Genomic DNA, 17964 nt, shown 5'->3' on the forward strand with positions numbered 1-17964 from the left:
CCCTTGTTTTCCTCCTCCAAAAACTAGGTGCATCCTGTGGTCTGGTGCGTCTTATAGAGCGAAAAATACGGGTATATATGAACTTACTACCTAAGCTTCACCTTAGGCCACACAAGCTCGGGGATTGTGGATTTCCTATTCTCCCAAAGCTCAGGTGTTTAGTCGTATGCAGTGCTTTTTTGGGGGGTGGGTGGGCGGGCGCAGGGGTATGCATACCCCTAAACATTTTGTGAATCTAAGTTTGGCCTCATTGAGGGACAGTATTTCAATATGAGTAGGAAAAGGAGAGTACCCCTAAACACTTTTTTGGGGGGGAAAGCACTGGTTGTATGGGGTGCTTCAGGGTCTGCAGAATTTGCTAGAGCTGTAAATCAGTCTTGGGGGACTTTGGAACAGCTCTGTCTCTAAGCTCTGGTTCTCTCAAAAACTTAGGGAGCAAACACGAAAGTCAGAGTGAATTAAATTAAGTTTAAGCCAGATTCCAAACTCCATTCAGGAGTCAGTCTACTGCTACCTGAGCCAGGCTAAGCCCAGCCGAAGGGAGAAGTCTTTAAATTACACAGCCCTTTTGGGCTTATACCATGTTGTCAGGTCACATGATACAGCTAATGAGACCAGCTGAGGAATGGTGTATCTCTGGCTGAGCCAAAGTTGGGGACTTACACGAGCATAACAAGAGACCTTCCACATCCTCACTTGCTCACCCCAGCAGATCTAGGTTTGTGATTGTGCCATTAATTTGAAAAGTAGATAAAACCTTTCCCCCTACTTATTTGCTTCATTTTTCACTTTGGTTGGTTACTTTTCCTTTTTAGTTTGGGAAGGGATGTAGATATTCAACAACCCTAACCTAAGGGATGAACCTAACCTAATCTTTGATGAAATGTTTTCTCCCCTTGAACGGGTAAATTCTGACATAGAAAATGAAACTTGTAGAAATTTTGCTCAGTTCTACCAGTAATCAGACCCTCTCCAGACATTAAAGTAAACACACAAGAGGATGCCAGGGGTGAGTTTTCTAGCTCTGACCTGCTACATCACCCTTTCTGCCACATTCTGACTCATGGAAGGTCAATTTCTGAATTGGAAGAACTTCTGCACCCATAAACATTTTTAGAACCCCAATTATGCAGGGTTTCAAAAGGCGCTGACCACCTCAGTGGATCTGGCACTTTCCCAGAGCAACCCAAGACCCTTAGGCCTTCTGGGATAACACCAAACTCATTTGACTTTACAGATAGTTCACTTCAAATGCATTTGGTCCTGCCAAAAGCCACAACAGATCTACATAAATGTGTTTAATAAATTAAAACGTCCACACAACAAGATAAACTGTATGCAATTAGGAGTTCAAAATTATGAATTCATACCCCAGAAAAATAATTTATTGTACTAAAGTGTCAAGCACACATGGATATTTGTCTTGCTTTGCCAAGGGTTCATACTAATGTGGCCACTTCTTTCCCATCATCATAATCATTCATATATTCCATCTTCTTTCTAAATGTGTTACATATTCCTCCAGCAACTCAGAAAAAGAATTTGAGTCCTGTACTCTCTGACACAAAAATGAACTGTGTGGCAAATCCCCAATTTCCCCGTCATTGCAGATGCCACAGAGTCCAAAGAGTGCTGGGGTTTCTCCCTTCAAGCACTGTGGATGGTATTAACCGGAATCTGGAAAGAGGAAAAGTATTTCTCAGAGTGTGCCTACCTATTAAAAACCAGAAAATAACTCTCAGGGCCAAGCAGTCCATTTCAGGATTTGTCCTGGATTTGTTTGGATTGAAACTGGATTGAAACGGGACGTGCACAGAAACCCACCCTGTTTACAAATTATGTTTTGAGGGCCTCCAGTCAAGTACTAGGAAAAAACCCCACCTCATATCCCCCCCCCCCACAAGTATCCGATCTGAACACTTGAAAAAACCCCAAATTAATCCTTTGTTGCTGTTTACTCCCTTCTTTGCTCTGCTTTCCTAAACGAGAGAGGGAGAGAGGGAGAATGGCCTTACTTTGGGAGAGTAGTATGGAACAACAAGCTGCTGAATGACATTTCCTGCGAGGAATCATGGGTTACCGTCAGGGAACTGCCATCAGAGCCGGAGGGAGAGAGCGGGCTCCGGAGGGGTTCCAGAGAGCGTCCCGGGATGAGGAGAGGCAGCCCATCTTCTGGGGAAGAGAATCAGCGTAGCACCAGTAGAGAAGGGGGGCAGATGGGGGAATCGGCAAGGCGGTCCCATGACTCCTTGCCAGGGACCAGCGGGGAGAGTAAGGGTCCTCCGCTGCCTACACCCTCCTTGCGCAGAAGGCTTCCGCGCAGGGAGAGTAGGAGGAGACTAGGCGTCAAAGAGCTTCTTTGCTGGAAGAGGTTCAAGAAACGCCCACTGACAGATCCTGCCAGCGATTGAGACAGTCACAGGTGAGTGGCTGTCCGGACAGAAGAGGTTCACTCAGGCAACCCAGCGAGGTGTTGCACCGGTTTACACACGAGCAACCCTAGAACCATTACAGTTACAGACCCCATAAGCCCCAGTTGGAAATGATAATCCAAACATTATCATTATTTGCAGCTGAGGATACCTTCAAAGGGCGCTCTCTGTGACCTGTGACCTGTTCCTTCTGTCTAAAGGTAAGGCATTTTCCCACAATGAAGGTTGGAGCTGTCAGGGAATTGTAGAGGTGGGGGCAAGAGACCCCAAACATTTAACCAAGGCTTCCAGGCTGAGCTCCAATTCTAGTCAAGCTAAGCCATATTCAGGCAGAGGCAGCTGACATTTTTAGCCCTTCCTTCTCTGGAGGTTCATCTTGGCCCTGGCTCAAATTTTACCTGAGGGGGATGGACTCTGGAGTCCAGTAGAATTTGGGGGCAGAAGTCTAGGGTCCCACTTAACAGAACGAGCAGGAGGAACCTCAAACATAGGAGAGTCAGCTTACCACATTTTGGAGCAAACAAAGTAATACGATTGCCATCTCGATAGGGGACCATTTCAAGTTGGCGAAATGAAATGCATTACAGTGGTACCTCGGGTTAAGAACTTAATTTGTGCTGGAGGTCCATTCTTAACCTGAAACTGTTCTTAACCTGAAGCACCACTTTAGCTAATAGAGCCTCCTGCTGCCGCCGTGCCGCTGCTGCATGATTTCTGTTCTCATCCTGAAGCAAAGTTCTTAACCCGAGGTACTATTTCTGGGTTAGCGGAGTCTGTAACCTGAAGCATCTGTAACCTGAAGCGTCTGTAACCTGAAGCGTCTGTATACCGAGGTACCAGTGTAGCAGCTAAGACTATTACCCATAAGTTCATTAAGTCCAGCATCTATAATAACCTAGTACATCAGTGCTGGAATTTATATAGCTAAATGTGAGAGTTGTCATCCTGCTCAGCTGAGGCGGGTGGAGGCCAATGGAGGTGTTTGAGAAAGAGGTTACAAATTAGTTTCCTTACCACTGCCACCGCATTGAAATTTCATGTGATAATTATCTCAAAGAAACTGCCATCTTCCTATCCAAAAGCACTTCTGTCACTGCTAATCGTTCCAGCACATACCACAGGGACTGTTCAAATGCAGATGATTTAACGGTGACTGTAATTCTTCCTGTAAACAGGATTGATGAATTGTGCGTTCTCCAGACCTCAGGGTCCAAGGATGGAGTGACAGGGATCCCCTTTGAAATCCTTTTAGTGTCAAGGATGCGTGTCAAAGCAGCTGTCTTGCTTGCCAAGAAAGGCGAAAGGGGAATCCTGCACAACGAATGTTCTATAATCTGCAGCATTCCCAGTTTAAGGCTTCATAAAAACTCCAACAGGCCATGACAAGAAGTCTTCTCTCTACTCTTCCCTATATAGTGGCAGCCTTCGCACAGCAGTTTCCAGGTCTGCCTGCTAGATCTGCAAACGAACAATCTCCACGGATTTCCTTTTCCTTCTCTCTGATGGGAATGTGCCCACAGCAGATGCCTTGGTCAATGAAAAGGGCATCAGAGGTGAGAAGAAAGGAGCTTGCCTTCTTTGTTGGGTTATTGCTCTTTTGAAGGTATAAGAGGTTGGGGAAACCTGTGGCTTTCCAGATGTGGTTGGACTCCAACTCACATCATCTCCATTCAACATGGTTCAAGGCCAGGGATGATGGGAGCTGTGGTTCAGCAACATCTGGTGTTCCACAAGGTCCCCATCCTTGGTACACCATCCCAGCCTATGACCTGAAGGCACATGAGGTCACCACTTTGCCTGAAGATAAGCAGGATTGGTTCTGGTCAGTGAATGGGTACCACAGTTATAGCACCTTGGGTTCCATGATGGAAGGAAGGGGATATTAAACTGTAAGAAACTGAGTAAGTTCATAAGAAGTTTCTGAATCAAATATGTGTAGTACATTTCTATATTCTTGTAGGAGATAAGAGGTTTTTGGTGAAGGAAGAGGAGGTTAAAAAGGAGATAGAAAAACTTGAAAATACTCTACCAAGAATACAGGATTGTCTTCCAAGACAAACAGAACATAACATCATCTTTAGTCAGCATGATGAACACCATTAAATATCTCTGTACACCAAATTTCAGGTTGTTATCTATTGTGGAAGTACCAGAATATTTTTTAAAAAACAACAACAACACCAAAGCAAACAGTGGGACAATCAGTATGTAAGTGAGGCCCAAATATTTTAAATATAAACAGATTCTGAAGCTTTTGTATTCTGAATACTGAAAATGTGAAATGCACTCTAATGCATTTAAATAACCAGCCAGTCTGGCATATACAAATATTTTTGAAACACCTTTGAAACAGAAATTGATTCATTCATAATTGGTTAACATGAAAGGAATGCTTGTATTACTGAGTGAGACATCTTAAATTTCCTCTACCTTTGCGATGGATTCATGCAGGCTGAAGGAAGACACCAGTTCGTTGGATATTGTTGAATGTAGAGGGAAAAGGGCTTCAGAGAGAAAACTTGTTGTCTGTGTGACAAAAAAAGAGAAAAGGAGAGGGATAGAACCTTTAAGACTACTTATTGATTTCCTTCTTCAAATGCCTTATTGGATTCTATCTGAAGGTTCAAAGGACCTCAAATTGTTTTAAAGTTTGTGCTGATCATTAGACTTCATTTTAGTGATCTAATTTACTCGTTCCAAACTCCGGAACAGAAAAAAAGGGATACAGTTATCTTTACTGTAAAAAAAAAGTGTTCTCCTGAAATGACATCTATCTTAGTAAATGTACTTCCCCGTTCAATGCATTATTACGCCTAAGGGGAGAAAAATCCATACTGATTTCATTTGTGCATTGCTAGTAATTCCAAAACTTGAAATGACTAATTGGCTTGTCAGAAATTATATATGCATGACAATTAGAGCCATAAAACACAAAACTATTTATTCAAGAGGAACTGCATCCCTCCCCTTCAGTAGTAGGCATAGCTTAGAATGTTAATTATAAAAATGAACTAATTCCTGTTCATGTACATCCATTTAGAAATTGAACTAGTTCAGTTTACAGTTCAATTCAGTTTCATCCATTTATCATATTTACCTTTTTTTCTTTTGGCATTCAAGATGTTGTGCTAAAGTGCAAAACAGTGAATTTCATTAAAAAAAGAGCTAGTTTATTTGAAAAACTGGTAGTAGATAGTTCTCAGAGATGGACCATTGTTTATTGAGTTCCCGAGATTAACAGTAATAATTTAACACTACTTGTTATCAGGGGCTTACTGTTTCACGCTTATGCATTTGGTTTGGGCGTTTTTGGTTTTAATCTACCCCATCAATATTTCCAAGCACACTAAGGCAGCTAACAAATCAATAACAGAATAATAAAATAAATAAATAATACAATCTCCAACTTAAACCAAATCACACACTCAAAACAGCAGCATACAAATTAAGAACTAATAATAGCAAAAATAATAGGAACATAAAGCTAAAACAAATGCAACAATTCTAAAACAGCCATCAACACACAAAGCGAAACCAGCAAAGAATTTAATGGATGAAAACCCTTTTAACCAACATGTTATATTAGAAGCAAAATAACTTGTTTTGATGAATTGGAAGAGCTGCAAAAAGATTCCATTCAGCACATGGGTGGATAATATGGAGAGATTAGCGACATATGAACGAATTGCATATCGACACAAATTAAGAATGGATTAATATGAAGAAATCTGGAATGAATATTTAAGCGATAAGGTGGATAGTGGGGGGGGGGAGTGGAAGGACGAGAGAGAGGTGGGAAAATATTGTTAAAAAGGTGTAGTCATAGGTAATATCAGTGTATTTAAATCTGAATTGTCAAATTGTGTTATTATTGTTATTATGGTTTCTGTTGTAGTGTCTTTTGCAGTTGTTCTTTGTATCAAAAAAATGATTAAATAAATTTAAAAAACATGTGGAACCAGCTTTTCTTCCCCAGTGCCAATTCACCAAAAGAGGGGAAGTATCCTTCTTTTACTTCAACTCCTGCCATTTTACTTCAACTCCTGCCATTTGTTGAACCTTACTGCTCAGAGCCCACTGGTAGCTTCTACTAATTTTCAGCTTAAGCAAAGGACCTCCAAATGCGGAAGCACAACTGTGAGTTCGGTACATATGGAAATAATTCAATGATCTGAGAGCAGCCAATTTGCATTGCAGAGGTTGTGCTGCTGCTTCATCACATCACAGTTCTCAGTGTTCATAATATAAGCCTGAGTGTGCATCCAGTTTTGCTTCTGTTCCCACCCAGCACTAGCAAGTGGTCCTTGGGGTTATGGACCAGGACAGAATATAGTCCTCTGGCTGAAAGTAGGTCCCTCATTTCTGATTTAGCATCTGAGTGTGAGCCAGGGAAGATAATGGCACGTTTGATGAACTCTGAATGCAGTTCTGCTGGAGATTTTGTTTTTAAATGTTCCTCTAGCTGTGTTTGGCCATAGGTGATAAGCACCTGTATGTTTGGAAATACGTTTTTGAAGCTTCTCTCCATGTCTGACATCTGCTGATATTCAAAAGTCAGATGCTCAAGTCCTTATATCCACTTTTAGTAGAGTCCTGAATTTTGGAATGGTTAGTATCAAAAGCGTGATTAATCCATTCTTGACTTGCCAGAAAGTTTTCCTTTTAGAGACCATATATTACTGTGAAGTGTTGAAATTGAAACCTTTGCTTTGGAAGTGATATTAATGCCGCTGGAAGATTTAACAGGATTGATTTGCTGTGCCATGCATTTTGCAACTTTCCCAGCTTGCTTCTGACAGCTAGGACACTGCTCTGAGGGTCTCTGGTTGTTTTAAACTTCTGTGTGCTCCTTTTCTACAAAGAACCAAGCTTGGCTGTCTCACTTAAACAAGTTTAGGCGTCAGTGGCATTTCATGCTAAATAAATTTGGCAAACGCTTCTAGCAATTTTTATCACAATTCTTTCTCATTTTGTAATTATTGTTATTAAATCTTCCAAATTATTACATAACTCCAATCATATGTATCTTTTTTTGTTACACATTTTCTTCTTGACTTCCCATCCCTCCTCCCCTGTTTTTTTTTATATTCCACTTAATAGTTACATTAAAACACATCTGCATTTATTTTCTAAGCCCCCCAAATTCATTCTCCACATTCTTCCATTGCTCATATCTCAAATCCTGCACGTGGTTTCATATAAGAATGATAATTCAATAGGTAGTCCTCCAATGGGCTCCATTCTTCTATGACAATACAATCATTTTGTCCTCTTATTTTAGCAGTCAGTTTCACCATTCCTGCATAGTTCACCAGTTTTATAAGCCAGTCTTCCTTAGTTGGAGTCTCTTCGTCTTTCCATTTCTGTGCATATAAAGTTCTAGCTGCAGTTGTTGCATACATAAGAAGGTTAAACAGCTTTTGGGGAATTTTCGTCCCCAAAAATGCTTTGGGTTGGGGGGGGGGTGTTGGTCAATTTAAGCATCTTTTTCAGTTCATTGTAAATCATTTCCCAGAAATCCGTTGCCTTGCCACAAGTCCACAAGATATGTTAATCACAATTCTCACACAAGGTGCAAACTGACTCCCCTCTCCTGCAAGCTATCTGCACATATAAAAGGCAGTGCCCAATGACCCTTTCTATTCTCCCAAGATCCAGCCCCAGTCTAAGCTCCCTTCCAACCTCCTCTTCCATAAGTTCTCTGCTGGAATCCCGCTAGAACATGAACCTCAATCATACAATGCTCTTGAGTATTTGGAACACCCATGCAGCTTTGGAGACAGTGGCAGAATCCCTCTTCTATGTACAAAGTGAACAGAGGAGAAAATGTGACATCTAGTGAGCAAGAAACAGAACCTCAGATGGGAATATGCAGATGAAGGGAGTGGCTATGCAAATATCCTGGTTCTCAGTGGCTAAAGAGATCACTGGTTGAATAGATGGACCATAAGGAGATGCCTTCTACTGAATTAGACTCTTGGTCCATCTTGTGCAGTACGACCTACACTGACTGGCAGCAGGTCTCCAAGGTTTCAGATAAGGAACATTCCCCTGCCTACCCAGAACTGTCAGGGATTGAACCTGAGGTTTTCTTCATGAAAAGCAGATGCTCTACCAATAAGACACAACCAAAGGCCTGGATAAATAAGTAGGGCTTTAACTAGTACTGCAAATATAAAAACTTTTATATCAACAGCAGTGTGATGGGCATGGCTGGAAAGGGTCTTGTGTACAGCTTATACAGTGGTACCTCACGTTAAGTACTTAATTCGTTCCGGAGGTCCGTTCTTAACCTGAAACTGTTCTTAACCTGAAGCACCACTTTAGCTAATGGGGCCTCCTGCTGCTGCTGCACCGCTGGAGCACGATTTCTGTTCTCATCCTGAAGCAAAGTTCTTAACCTGAAGCAATATTTCTGGGTTAGCGGAGTGAGAAACCTGAAGTGTATGTAACCCGAAGCATATGTAACCCGAGGTACCACTGTTTCTCTATGGTTCCAATACTGAGAAAACCAGACCCACGAACACCATACCTTAAAAATCTATAAAGCAATGTGGAAAGAACCCATATGCAATCTTTCCAATGCATTATATACATTTAAAAAAATAATCAGAAAAGATGAAGTGGTAGTTTCAGTTTCAAAGTAGGAAATAACTGTGGTGACTTCCTTGATTCTCGCTGCATGAAACATGAAAGAAACCTGCAAGATCTGAATGTTGCATAATCAATCATTCTCAGAATAATTAATGAGGTAATAGATTCCTTACCAGTGTATTTTCATCTATGACAGCTCAGCACTTGCTTGTCTGCCACACACACACACACACACACACACACACACACACACACACCCCAAATATCTCCAGGAAGAGAACCACTCTGGTCATTCATTATTAGGATGACAGGGCATAAGAGAGGCATGATTGACAGTAACGATTCATCCTTATTTTAGATGTTTATGCAGGGAGACTGAACAGATCAGTACATTTAAGTGGAAAGGAGCAGAGCCCAATGTACTGCTGTGCGAATAACACACACAAATTGCCAACAATGGATAGGTAACAAATCAATAAAGCACTTGAACCAGAACCCTCCCGCTTAAAAGAACTAAGTGCACTTGAAACCACTAAGGCTGTGTACACACCATATATTAAAGCTCATTTAAAGTACAAATAAAATGATGATGATGATGATGTCTTCAGGAGAGAACCTTTCACTGTGCTACTTGCCCCTAAGGTCTGTTCTGTGATGACTCAAAGCAAGCGTTTGATCATTGTTGCACTTATTTTTACAAAACACCCTCCCAAACAAGGGTCTATGGTGCTATGCTTTAGACATGGGCTTAAAACCTTCTCATTCACACAGACTGTCTCTGTAGTGTGACCCTACCATCTTGCCCAGGGGTCAGCAACCTAAGGCCCATGGGCCACAAGCAGCCCATGGGGGTCGTTTAACCGGCCCATGGATCCCTACCACCCACTCAGTCAGCTCCCATGCGCCGCGCTAAACCGGCACGGAGCAGAGCAGAGACCACCTTCCGCGCACTGGCCAGCTTCCTGTGCACAGCTCCTCCACACCGGAAGGAGCGCCAGAAATAGCGCTTGCACATGCATGCATACGCACACACTCAGGCCCACTGCGGCGTCTGCGGGACCGTGAACCGGCCCAAGCCACAAAAACTTTGCCGACCCCTGATCTTGTCCATAATACTGAATACGCCCCACCACATATTTTGTTTTGTACATCTTTTCAAATATTAAAACACACACTATTCCGCTATTTTAATGCTTAGTAACTTGTAAATAATTTTGCTTACAGAAAGTAGGTGAAAAGTGTGTCATGGCGGGATAGTAAAATTTTTGCACTCCCCTTGTTGAGCATCCCCCCTGGATTATTTCCCAACTTTTTAAAAGCAGTTTTGGAAACACTCCAAGGGTTATCATTATGGGATGAAGAGCTGACCATCACCCAAACACCATCAGATCTACTTGACAAGCCAAAAAGCCCTTCCCTTCCACACTCCCGGTTAATGGGGTGGCATCTTTTGATCAGCAGCCATCGACCAACTTTCTTCTCTTCAACCGAATTCCTGAAAATAACCTTCTGTCACATCACAGCTGAACTGGAACACTGTAGGACTGCATGATTGATGGAAGAGGCTCTGAGCAATTCATTGACATATGACAAGAGTCCCAGAAGCTGAGCCACCCACTTCGCCTTGTTGATAAGCCACAACTTTAACACAAGCAGGATTAAGGCAGAGATGACAAGCTGGGCAAAGACTGATAATCAGATACGGAGCATAGCCTAGTATTCTGAAACAGGAACTTAGAGAACACAAGAAGCTGCCTTATACTGACTTAATACATTGGTCCATCTAGCTCAGTCTGTTGGATAGTTTGTTTAAAGGTAGGGTTCATTATTGTTCCACAGGGTGTGTACCACTTTAAGGGCCAGGGTGCATATCCTGACCTAGTTTTTGCAGCTGTGTGGCGGTGTAACAGGTGCTGATAGGTCACTGTGATTAGCTGTGTCAGAAATTGTGTTTGCTATATAATGAGCTTTACTCTGTACCTTACCCATAGCTGTCAACTTTTCCCTTTTCTTGCGAGGAATCCTATTCGGAATAAGGGAATTTCCCTTAAAGGGAAACGTTGACAGCTATGACCTTACCCCACCCCCAGTGGATGGATGGGTGATAATTATAACCACTATGTAAGATGTATGTTTGAGGAGTTTTTGTTATTAAACCTTGCAAAGGTCTCTTTGCATCTCTTCAGTGATTCCATCTATGTGGTCTACTCTGCACACAATCTGTGGCTTGTTTCAAATGCCCAATACAGTATAGTCTACACTGAGTGACAGCTGCTCTCCAAGGTTTCAGAGAAAGGACATGTCGGAGATTGAACCTAAGGCATCCGACATGCCAAGCAGTTGCCCTTCTACTTAGCTACCACCAGGCTTTGTCTCAACCCTGTTTTAAATCATGCTGCAAAATACCTTGCTTGAGCAAACCTGCTTCATGGCCCTGAACCAATTCACTTGACCCACGCTGCCTGTTCTGAATTAATTCCCCAATAACCCTCCTGTCTCTGAGTGTTTTCTGAAACTCTGAATGAATTGCTCATCTGGACTGACTTTGCATGCTAAAAAAGGCCTTGCAGTATCATTTGGGTTGAGTCCAAACTATCCACCCATTACCATTATCGTAAAGGTTCATGAGCCACCACTGGAGGGATAGCCTACCTACTGTTGTAACTACTCTGGTAACCTCAAGGTTAGATTACTGCAATGTGTTATTCGTAGGGCTGCCTCTGAAGATGGTTCTGAAACTTCAGCTGGTGCAGAATTCAGCAGCCAGGTTGCTCACTGGAGAAAGACGGTTTGAGCATATTACACCAATCCTGGCCCAACTGCATGGGCTACCAATTAGTTTCTGGGCCCAATTCAAAGCACTGGTTTTGAGCTATGAAGTCTTAAATGGCTCAGGACCTCAATACTTCAAGGACCGCCTCTTTCCATATGAACCTACCCAGACCCTGAGATCATCTTCTAAGGCCCTCCTTCGTGTGCCTCCTCCTCGAGAGGTCCAGAGGGTGGCATCATGAGAACGGGCCTTCTCTGCAGTGGCTCCCCGTCTGTAGAATGCTTTCCCCAGGGAAGTTCACCTGGCGCCTTCATTATATACTTTTTAGGCACCAGACAAAAATGTTCCTTTTTAACCAGGCCTTTGGTTGATCTGATTGACATCCTATACCCTTTTAAAATGTGGCTCTTTTGGGGGGATGAATTATTGGGCTATTGTTTTTATTTTGATTTTATATATCGCTATCTTTTTTGTGAACCGCCCTGAGACCTCCAGGTATAGGGCAGTATATTAACTAACTAACTAACTAACCAACCAACCAGGGGCTAGAAACCACAGGAAGACAGAATGTTCTCGTGCTTGGATCTTGCTCTGGGGATTCCCAAAGGCATGTGGTTGGCCACTATGAGAACAATGGCTTACATGTTTAAAAATGTGCCAAACGCATAAACACATAAAATCTTTAGGAAGAACTACCATAGAAAATTGGCCCAGTCACCTGTGGGTCTGAGTATGGGGATTTTCTTGACAGACTGATTAGTAATGGGGGATGGTCTGCGCCTACAGATCTGTAGACAGAATCTGGCGACCATCCGGGTCAACTTATGATCTTTACCTAAAAGGAGAAGATCGAATTTGTGTTTTTCCGGGAGGTCAGCAAGTCAACCTCTCTTTATCCCAATGAATAGTGTGCAGCCCAGATACTTTTATAAGCACATCTCAGTACTTAGTAAGGGTAGCTTTATCCAGCAGTGTGCTCATACACACACACAAATGAGTGAGTCTTCCCATTGATTTATTCAATAGAGTCAACAATAGCAACGCTATCTCTCCCTCATAAGCATAATAACTGAAAATGTGCTACTTAGCCGACACTAATGCAATGGTTAACACCTTGAGGACTGAAGGAACTAACCATATGCAACAGATAATAAAGGAACACCATATTGCCACATGTGAGATGCTAATTTTTGCTCTGCCTTTACGTCTACTCAGGTCTTGACAGACAAAGCTGTGTTGCTGATCTGCTTCTTTCACTATTCAAGGACTACAACAGCTACAAAGCATTCCCAACAGATGTTGTCTTCTGCTGTTCCCTTGCCCTCTGAGAGGGTAAGGAGAGTTGTTAATAAGAAAACAAACAGATTATTTCAACAGTCAGGCAGAAACAGAAAGTTCCAGCTAATTAATTCCACCGCCACCCTCCATAAGTACCGTATTTTTCGCTATATAAGACGCACCAGACAACAAGACGCACCTAGTTTTTGGAGGAGGAAAACAAGAAAAAAAATTCTGAATCTCAGAAGCCAGAACAGCAAGAGGGATCGCTGTGCAGTGAAAGCAGCAATCCCTCTTGCTGTTCTGGCTTCTGGGATAGCTGTGCAGCCTGCATTCACCCCATAAGACGCACACACATTTCCCCTTACTTTTTAGGAGGGAAAAAGTGAGTGTTATAGAGCAAAAAATACGGTACTTAAAAATGTATGGAGAGACTGAGATCAGGCTAGTCTAGTCCAGCATCCTGTTCTCACAGTGGCAAACCAGATGCTGCAGCAGTTGCAGTAACAGCATAATAATACTAATAATAATACTAATAATTTATTATTTATACCCCACCCATCTGGCTGGGTTTCACCAGCCACTCTGGGCGGCTCCCAACAGAATATTAAAAACAAAACAAAACATCAAACATTAAAAACATCCCGAAACAGGGCTGCCTTCAGATGTCTTCTAAAAGTCAGATAGTTGCTTATTTCCTTGACATCTGATGGGAGGGCGTTCCATAGAGTGGGCACCACTACCAAGAAGGCCCTCTGCCTGGTTCCCTGCAACCTCACTTCTTGCAGTGAGGGAACCACTAGAAGGCTCTCGGAACTGGACCTCAAGTGTACAATGTGGGTGGAGACGCTCCTTCAGGTATTGCAGACTTTGTAAAGTTTATCTGATTTTTTGGAACAATATTCTGGTATTCCAGGTTGGATGTATCCCAATAGTGATCTTGATAATGGTCCTTGTCATTCCTCTACTCCTTTGATCAGGCTTCTCTGGTGTCACTCCTGTGTCCATCACACTTGCAGTCAACCAAAATGTCCTCAGACAAGATCACTCACTCATCTTCCCTTAAGAATGATCAGTTCTCCTGATCATTTGAGCTTTCGTTTAAGGAAGTGTTTTGTGAAATTAGAAAGATATTGATGCTTCCCCTTTCACAATAGTGGGTCACTTCTGATTAGACTTCGATTGAGCATCCAACCTCCAATCTTAAAGAGAATTGCCTCCTTTTCATTTTAATTTGGGCACCATTTTCTGCTGCCCTCTGGTCTCTTGACACAGTGATTAATTGATTTATGAATCAATTACATTTGGCCTCTAAATGGGAACAAAAAAAAAATCATTCCCTTTGATTTATTTATGGCATGTGTCAGAATGTACATCTGCTTTCTTCCGTCTATTCTTTAGATTTTCTAACCCGTTCCCATGTAATTAACTTCATTTTAGAGGGATATGAAATGTGCAACCCTTTTCACACTCAGCAAAAGACACCACGCAGATTCGAAGGAGGATGATTTTCATCAAGACTGCAACACAGAGGAAAAGTTTATCATTCTCTCCCTGCCCCCGCCAAAAAATCCCTGATATGCCATATGAACTGAAGCTTATGTGGTTCCTACTTAAATGCAAGACCAGGCACGTTAGATATGATTGCATATATAATGGAATGTGTGATAAACAAACTTTCACAGCTCACACAAAAATCCTTCTTTTCTGTTTACTTGTTGCCAATGATATGCACGGAGTGTCCTTGTGGAACCACCCCAAAACACATAAAAGAAACTGCATAAGATGAAAGAAATGCATAAGAACTGACCTACTCAAGAGCACATGGAGATAGGAGACGCTGCACTATAATCACTTCCATACAATTTGAGGAATCACAAATGCAGCTGTCGAAATGGAGGCTAAAATTCCTCGTTCCGTGAAAGAAATGTAATATTTTTCAATTCCTCCCATGCCAACCTGTTGCCACAAAACAAATGAAGTAGAAAACCAGGTAACAGAAGTGATCTTCATGCATACACTTGTCTTGTATCAGGGCAGGGGGATCTGTGGACGTTCAGATGCCATTGGACTCCAACTCCCATCATTCCTGGCCATTGACTTTGCTTACTGGGACTGGTAGAAGTTGGAGTCCAGTGGCAGGCCACAAATTCCCCAACCATGCTGCTCTTGAGTGGCTTTCCTTTATACTCTTATGGTCAAAACTCCAACAATTAAGAGCTGTGGATCATTAGACTGAGCCTGGCCTTGGCTGGGGAGGGCGGGGTATAAATAAAAATTATTATTATTATTATTATTATTATTATTATTATTATTATTATTATTATTATTATACTGTTGCTACCATACTTACAGTACATTTTAAACTTCTCTTATTTTTAAATAATCCAGGATAGTTTAAGAAAGATGAGTTTCACACAATGTTACAAGTGACAGATAGGTAGCGGTGTTGGTCTGCCATAGTCAAAACAAAAAAAATTCCTTCCAGTAGCATCTTAAAGACCAACTAAGTTAGTTCTTGGTATGAGCTTTCATGTGCATGCACACTTCTTCAGATACACTGTATCTGAAGAAGTGTATCTGAAGAAGTGTGCATGCACACGAAAGCTCATACCAAGAACTAACTTAGTTGGTCTTTAAGGTGCTACTGGAAGGAATGTTACAAGTGAGTTTAAGCTGTAGAGTTTGAAGACCACTGAAATCATGAGCGCTGAATTTATTTTGAAATCCACTCTAAACTTCATGTATGATCTGAATGACCTAGACAAATTGAACCGTCTCAAGAAGCTGGAAAGATGACCCAACAGTTCTAACAACATAATGCCCATATAAAAGATTGACTAAGAGCTTCACAGCAACACTGCTACAGGTGTTGACAGCATTTTATTTATTTTCATATTTCCATCTAACCTCTCCCACTGTTTGCGTTGGCTTTACAATATCATAAAAAGCAGCAATAAAACTGCATAATCCTAAAAAATTGCAAGCATCCCTTGAGAACGTAGTAAACCATGCAGAAATCAGAAATGGGTTTCTATTTTTTTTTAAAAAAGCAAGTAAGAAGTCATCCTTTTCTTTCTTTTCTTTTTCAATCAACAAATGATTGTGAAAAGGAGGAAAAGAGATACGAATGTGAGCTTTGCCTTTTTTAAAATATAAAAAGCCAATGGGCTGCAGCATTGAGGAACCTATCAGAGAGATCATTACCTATCATCATCCATTATATATATTACTGAGCATAACACGAGCCAGGACTCCAGCACAGAGGCCTGTACAGAGGTGGGATGCCTCTTCCAGACAAAGGGCCACATTCCCTTCTATGAAATCTTCCAGGGGCCACAGGCCAGTAGTGGGCAGGGCCAGAGGCAAGTCAGGGCAAAACACTGTCCTGTAAAGTTTGGCACAGTAGGCTAGTTTCTTCACAAAGAGGCAAGCAAGGGGCATTCTCAGAGTTCCAGGAAGCTCTCCAGCCACACCAAAACACTCAATGTGGATGTGAAACAAGACCGGTGAGGGGTGTGGCCCTGGGGGGGGGGAGAGGGTGTGCATACCCTTCAACATTTCTCTGATGAAAATGTTGTTGTTGTTGTTGTTTAGTCGTTTAGTCGTGTCCGACTCTTTGTGACCCCATGGACCAGAGCACGCCAGGCACTCCTGTCTTCCACTGCCTCCCACAGTTTGGTCAAACTCATGCTGGTAGCTTCAAGGACACTATCCAACCATCTCGTCCTCTGTCGTCCCCTTCTCCTTGTGCCCTCCATCTTTCCCAACATCAGGGTCTTTTCCAGGGAGTCTTCTCTTCTCATGAGGTGGCCAAAGTATTGGAGCCTCAGCTTCAGGATCTGTCCTTCCAGTGAGCACTCAGGGCTGATTTTGCTTATTGGATGCTGAATTGGGACTAGCAATATGTGATCACACATCCTTGGACTCTGTGCCTAGTATATGCTCCAAATTTCTCCAGATTGGAAGAAATTTAAAGACTACCTACAGAAATATTGTAAAATTAATGAATGTTAGAATGATGTTGGATAGAAATTAAGTGGTTTCCAGCTGTAATGCTTTAAGAGAATATGAAAAAAGGCTTAAAAACAGGTAAAAATTTAATGGTAAGGATTTGCTGAACTAACAATCTGAATTGGAATACAAAAAAGGGAGGTATGAGGAGGTCCGGGAAACAAGCTAAAGGAAAATAAGCAATGGAAAATCTGTGTGTTTTTAATTATTTTTATTTCTGTATTTTTGTTATTTTTTCTTTTTACTTTTATTGTATTATTACACTAAAAATCTTAATAAATATTCTATATAAAAAAAGTATATGCTCCACTATCAATTATTACTACTGCTACTTCTGCTGCTGCTTTAGGAAATGCAGATTATAGGCTGGCCTTTCTTTTTCTTCTAATGGCTATTTAGAATTTATTTTACATCTATTGCATTATATTGCTTCATTACACTATTGATTTTACATTTTCTTTCAACAGTTGAGACTAGCATGTTAGGAAGCCTGTCTGTGTCTGCAATGCTACCAGTATGCAGTTGAAATCCCCAAATGCTCTGGAGCATTAGCATTTAATTTTTCAGTGTTTATAAACAACACTCACTGTTTGACAGGAAGGGTGGTCATGGAATCTCCTCTGGTGAATTTCTGCACTCCTTTTAGGCAGGAGGTCATTCATTATTTGGCTACATCCCACCTCCTGGAGCCAAAACTGCAAGGGGTATGTCATTTTCTGAATGGGTAGAATTTCCACAAAAATCTCTGCCGCAACTGCAAAAGTAGACACCTCTGCACATGTAGCATCTAAAGATGGCAGTTAGGGATAGCTTTCTGTGACAATCCTTGGTCAACTTTTCAGAGAGCTGGTTGAAGTGGCAAGATCTTTGGCC

The 17964-nt window shown here is 41.8% G+C and overlaps 1 protein-coding gene across 5 annotated transcripts in view; it reads right to left on the reverse strand.

Annotated features, from left to right (window-relative positions):
* NAALADL2 (N-acetylated alpha-linked acidic dipeptidase like 2) overlaps nt 1-17964 on the reverse strand; it is a 777627-nt gene that overhangs the window by 100886 nt on the left and 658777 nt on the right. For all 5 annotated transcript variants that reach the window (XM_081910933.1, XM_081910934.1, XM_081910935.1 and 2 more), the window contains one exon: nt 4863-4958. In XM_081910933.1, the coding sequence (XP_081767059.1) occupies nt 4863-4958 (96 nt within the window). The remainder of the gene's footprint in view (nt 1-4862; nt 4959-17964) is intronic.

This window comes from Podarcis melisellensis (genome assembly GCF_964234715.1).
Source record: "Podarcis melisellensis genome assembly, chromosome: 5".
Lineage (NCBI taxonomy): Eukaryota > Metazoa > Chordata > Lepidosauria > Squamata > Lacertidae > Podarcis > Podarcis melisellensis.